The sequence below is a fragment of the Drosophila nasuta genome, chromosome 3, assembly GCF_023558535.2.
Source record: "Drosophila nasuta strain 15112-1781.00 chromosome 3, ASM2355853v1, whole genome shotgun sequence".
Classification (NCBI taxonomy): domain Eukaryota; kingdom Metazoa; phylum Arthropoda; class Insecta; order Diptera; family Drosophilidae; genus Drosophila; species Drosophila nasuta.
Window position 1 is genome coordinate 27,681,813 of NC_083457.1, and position 5,000 is coordinate 27,686,812.

Genomic DNA, 5,000 nt, shown 5'->3' on the forward strand with positions numbered 1-5,000 from the left:
ATAATAAATTGTTATTTACCCTTCAGGAAACAACTAATTTATAAATTCTAAAGCATAATATAGAGACGCGTGTAATGAGAAAAAAACGTAATATTTATTTGAACATCGTTCCAAAATACTTCAATAAAAAAGATATATTGCGTTTTACCGAATCTATTTCCAACGGTTTCAATATTTTCTTAAATTTTGGAAAATAATAATTTCAACCAAAAGGTCTAAAAATACTTCAATAACTAGTTTAAAAAAAATGAACTTTCTTTTAAAAATTCAGATTAGATAGAAATAATAAAAATATTTCAGAGTTAATCTCTAATTAAAAAGAAAGATATATTGCGTTTAAAATATTGCAATTCAAATGCTTCAATATACTCTTTATTGTTAGAACATAATCACTTTTAAAATTAATCGCTAATAAGAATGATATAGATCGGGTAGATCCTACAAATCCTACAACCCTTTGGTGTACTCAAAAAAAAAATAAATTTATTATCCTCAAAAAGAAAATACTTCCTAAAAAAATTACCTGACTCAAACCATAAATTCAATACCTTTTCTTTTTTTTTTTAATTTACAATTCGTTCGAAATAAAAAGTATTGGTATAATGCTTAGTACTGCTCCAAAAGGGATCGATTTTACTAGATTAAATATTTATGCAGATTATGCTGTTACAACATTATGTTTTGTTATAGAAATTTGATACCTGTTTAGGGCATTAATTTGTCAAATATCTTACAGACAGACTCAAAACCCCACTCGACCTCTCCAGTGACATTGAAATTGATCTTATAATAGCCTTGGGGCGCTATTTCAGGCATGCCATCTCCTGAGACTTCACAGTCACTGAAGGAATAGTTGCCATTTACCCAAGGAAAGAGATCAGCAGGAGCTCGAAAATTGGAGCAACCGCCAAAATTCTTATAAACCAAGTTCTCGTAGAAATTTTTGAAGAACTCCTCGTAGTTTTGCTTTGGTATACTCCAGGGCACAGGTGTGTAGTCATCATCGTTTCCAGATTGACTGCGCATTGCAGTGGCCTCCATCTGTTTGCAAATAGAACTGTACCGACTTATGCAGTCAGGTGTGAATTAAATACGAACCATAGTAGTTTCATCCATGACATAATTGAAGTTTACAAAGCCAGTAAAGAAGTATTCTCCCCTGGGACTTCTCTTAATTTTAAACTCAACATCGAGTTTATCTGGATCCGACGTATAAGGATCAACCGAAATGGGTTCATAATCCCACCTGCGCTGTTATTACAATCCGAATGGTATATTTTACATACTGACACTCATTGAAAAATACTATATTGTTTACCTTAGCATCACATTCGAACAAGAATACGAATACAATGATTATACCGACTGCAGTCAACACTTTGCAAAACATTTTTTACTATTTACTAACGACTCGATACTCTTTGGCCTTATATAGCAGAGAATTTTGATTAAATTACGCTATATCTTGTTATAGATACTTAGCTGAATTCCAAATAACTATGTTAACAAGTTCTAATTGGAGTTCATGTTCATTCTATCGGATTCATCAATTTGATAATTAAAAATTGCTAATACGAATACCATCGAGTAAGCATGCAATTAAAATTAGTTTGTCACGTTTGTCGACAATACGATTTCGAGAAATTAGAATGTTCGGGTGACAAGGCGAGTTTAGAATAGAAAAGAGAAAAATGTGTAATGCATTTTTAGAATTTATTTGAGTTGGATGCCATTTTGCTATGTATTTTTATTTTTCTAGTGCCCTAATTAAGATCAATTTAAAAGCACTAAATATATCGATTATTATTTACATTATTTAGAACATTAACATTTAGATCTTCAAGATTGTTAGAGCAAGAGTACTCAAGCTTCGTGACAATATTCAAATATTCGCATTCCAGAGCATGTTTGTTTCGCTCAATTTACCTCAAAAATCAAATAATGAACGTAAATCACTTAATTGATAGATTTGTTTCATCATTTTTAGCTTTATTAGTCCGATTTTAAAGTAATGCAGTGTAAATATCAAATCATCTTAACCAATTGCAGTACAAGAATTGGTTATTCATATGTATGCTCAATGCCCATATTTATCAAATACCCTGACAACTCCAACAAAACCCCAATTTACTTCCCCAGTTACTTTGAAATTCACCCTATAGTAACCTTGGGGAACTATATCGGGGAAGCCATGCGGCTCGATTTTGCAGTTAACAAAAGTATAGTTGTGACTTTTCCATGGAACAATATTTTCTGGCTCTGGCAAATTGGTGCAACTTCCAACATTACTATAGATTATGTCTTTATAGTAATTTTCCATGAATTCGTCGTACGTTTCCTTTGGTATACTCCAGATCACAGGGGCATATTCATTCTCATTTCCAGCTTGACTACGCATTGCACTGCTTTCAACCTGTTTGGAAATATAGTATATATATAATTTACTTAAAGTATTTCGGAATACGAACCATAGTTCCAAAGTTAGCAAAGTCATAATTAAAATAAATATATCCATCAAAGTAGATTTCCCCCTTGCGATTTTGTTTTACTCTGAAATCATTGGAAAGCTTGTCTGGATCCGAGGTGGAGGCCTCAATCGAAATGAGCTCATAATCCCACATGCGCTATAACATCAACTCTGATTATAAAAGAGTTCCATTGATATATATATTTTGTTTACCATAGCGTCACTTCCAAGCAGGAATAAGGATACTCCGATTATACCGAACACACTAAACGCGTTGCAAATCATTTTCAATATTTACTCCAGCCAATGATCTTGGGCTTTATATAGCAGAAATTTGAAATAGAGTTTCGCCATTATTTAATGGTTAACAAACTCTTGTTGTCGACCATGTATATTCTATCGGATTCATAATTAATATAATTACAAAATGATAATTATAATTTGGAGTTTGTCAACTGCATTTAGCATGTTCGATTGTCCGTCCGTCTGTCTGTCCGTGCGTCCGTCCGTATGAACACCGAAATCTCAGCAACTATAAAATATACAAACATAAAACTTTTTTACATATGGACCAGTATAATTATGACTAAGAATGCATATTTTTTTTCGTAACTATTTATGCACAAATTACAATAATAACACACAATAAAAGATTTAAAGATAAGAAGCCTATTACAGTCACAATGTCTATACCTTTCTTATATGTTATGATGAGAGGTGTGGCAAAATAGTAAACCAACATTAGATAAACAACATTTTTGATTAGACCTGGCTTTAGCTTTCATGTACATATACCCTGTGCATATCATGATTGAATTTTAAAGAATTGCGCGCCTTTCATCTCCTAACTAAGTCGAGTAAAGGAAAAGCTAGCTTGACTGCACACAATAATAACCAAAATGATATATTTAATGTTTAATTTTGTATTTTATTAGAGTTAATACAAAGTTATGTTATTATGCTTAGGGCATGAATTTATCGAATATCTTAGCGACTCCCACAAAACCCCAATTCACTTCCCCAGTTACAGAGAAATTTGCCTTATAGTAACCTTGGGGGGCTATATCGGGAAAGCCTTTTGGTTGTACAATGCAGCCACTAAAGGTATAGTTATCATTTTTCCATGGATAAATATTTTCTGGTTCTGGCAGAGTTGAGCAATTGCACAAATTCTTATAAAGTAAGTCATTATAGTAACTTTTCATGAATTTGTCGTAGGTTTGCTTTGGTATCAAATAGGGGACCGTTTTATATTCATTCTCGTTTCCTGTTGGACTCCGCCAAGCCCTCACCTCAACCTGTTTGGAAATATAATATATGTACTTATGACTTCTTAGGGTATTTTAGAATACATACCATTGTTCCATTAGCAACGTTATAATTATAAAAAATATATCCGTCAAAGAAGACTTCACCCAGACGATTTTGTTTTATGTTGAAATCTAGTGATTGTTTTTCTGGATCCGAGGAATAGGTCTCAACCCAAATAATTTCATAATCCCACATGCGCTGTAAAACCAAGTCTGATGATAAATGAGTTCTCTTCAGATTTTTTTTTTTTTACCTTAGCATCATTTCCAAACAGGAATAGGAATACAACGATTATACCGACTAAACTAAACGCCTTGAAAATCATTTTCAATATTCACTCCAACCAATGATCTATGGCTATATATAGCAAAAATTTGAAATGAAACTACTCCATTATTTGGTGGTTAACAAACTCTAGTTGTCGTCCATGTATATTCTATCGGATTCATAATTATAACAATTATAAAGTGATAATCGAAATGGGGAGTTTCTCACCAGCATGTAGCAAATAATCAGGTTAAAATTAGTATTTAATAGTTAGTTTTCGATTGGGGAGAATGCATTATTGTTCCAGCGGGAATATAACAACTGTTACATAATTGATTTTATTGTGAATTTAATATTTCTTTTATTTCTGTTAGCGACATGTAATTCAACATTGTAACACAATTATAGCATCTATCTATAAATCACTGAAAAGTGCAACTTAATAATAAATATGGGACTGTAGTTCTTTGACAAGCGCAGTATACCCCTTGTGTCAATGCTGAGTATAAGGTATAATACCACGCTTATCTGGACAACCACTTGAGAGTGAGAGCTCGGGCAGCGAAAGAAGAAGAAGAAGAGTCAGAATCAGCGACAGAGGTCGAGGCGTAGACCACTTCAGTTTCAACCATTCTGAGTGATCGATATTGAAAAAGCAATTGAATGATGTGCCGCAGAGCAGAGCGACGCACCCCTTGAGCAGTGTGCTCCGCTTAAGTGGCATGATCGCCACTCGAGTGTCGTTACCAGACACAGAGAGTGTTGGTGTTGTGGCGGTTGTGGCTGCGGCTGCGGCTGCGGTGGCATCCACATCCACAGGCAAAAGCAAAGGCAAAAGGCGGGGCTGCACTTAATTTAATTGAACTCGACGAAGGCAGCGAGCGCTGCAACATTTTGAGCCGCCAACGCAACCAGAGATGCAACATAAACACTTGAAACGACACACGAGAGTGCG

At 34.0% G+C, this 5,000-nt stretch overlaps 3 protein-coding genes across 3 annotated transcripts; all 3 read right to left on the reverse strand.

Annotated features, from left to right (window-relative positions):
* Positions 1 to 345: 345 nt before the first annotated feature.
* On the reverse strand, positions 346 to 1,404 carry LOC132791462 (uncharacterized). The gene is made up of 3 exons (XM_060800392.1): positions 1,319 to 1,404; positions 1,099 to 1,251; positions 346 to 1,041 (listed from the first exon to the last, which is right to left on the reverse strand). The coding sequence occupies exons 1-3, from the start codon at positions 1,388 to 1,390 to the stop codon at positions 706 to 708; spliced, it is 561 nt and encodes a 186-aa protein (XP_060656375.1). The 5' UTR covers positions 1,391 to 1,404; the 3' UTR covers positions 346 to 705.
* Positions 1,405 to 1,987: 583 nt separating this feature from the next.
* On the reverse strand, positions 1,988 to 2,735 carry LOC132793293 (uncharacterized). The gene is made up of 3 exons (XM_060803088.1): positions 2,681 to 2,735; positions 2,469 to 2,624; positions 1,988 to 2,413 (listed from the first exon to the last, which is right to left on the reverse strand). Exons 1-3 carry the CDS (start codon positions 2,681 to 2,683, stop codon positions 2,078 to 2,080), a joined length of 495 nt encoding a protein of 164 aa, XP_060659071.1. The 5' UTR covers positions 2,684 to 2,735; the 3' UTR covers positions 1,988 to 2,077.
* Positions 2,736 to 3,425: 690 nt separating this feature from the next.
* Positions 3,426 to 4,130, reverse strand: LOC132792952 (uncharacterized). Its single transcript, XM_060802495.1, has 3 exons — positions 4,032 to 4,130; positions 3,824 to 3,976; positions 3,426 to 3,765 (listed from the first exon to the last, which is right to left on the reverse strand). Exons 1-3 carry the CDS (start codon positions 4,101 to 4,103, stop codon positions 3,430 to 3,432), a joined length of 561 nt encoding a protein of 186 aa, XP_060658478.1. The 5' UTR covers positions 4,104 to 4,130; the 3' UTR covers positions 3,426 to 3,429.
* Positions 4,131 to 5,000: the final 870 nt, after the last annotated feature.

Coding starts and splice junctions, on each gene's coding strand:
- LOC132791462 (XM_060800392.1), bottom strand. CDS start 1,390: ATGTTTTGCAAAGTGTTGACTGCAGTCGGTATAATCATTGTATTCGTA. Junction 1,252..1,318: donor TGTTCGAATGTGATGCTAAG/GTAAACAATATA, acceptor TTGTAATAACAG/CGCAGGTGGGATTATGAACC. Junction 1,042..1,098: donor TCATGGATGAAACTACTATG/GTTCGTATTTAA, acceptor ATTTGCAAACAG/ATGGAGGCCACTGCAATGCG.
- LOC132793293 (XM_060803088.1), bottom strand. Junction 2,414..2,468: donor TTGCTAACTTTGGAACTATG/GTTCGTATTCCG, acceptor ATTTCCAAACAG/GTTGAAAGCAGTGCAATGCG.
- LOC132792952 (XM_060802495.1), bottom strand. CDS start 4,103: ATGATTTTCAAGGCGTTTAGTTTAGTCGGTATAATCGTTGTATTCCTA. Junction 3,977..4,031: donor TGTTTGGAAATGATGCTAAG/GTAAAAAAAAAA, acceptor TTGGTTTTACAG/CGCATGTGGGATTATGAAAT. Junction 3,766..3,823: donor ACGTTGCTAATGGAACAATG/GTATGTATTCTA, acceptor ATTTCCAAACAG/GTTGAGGTGAGGGCTTGGCG.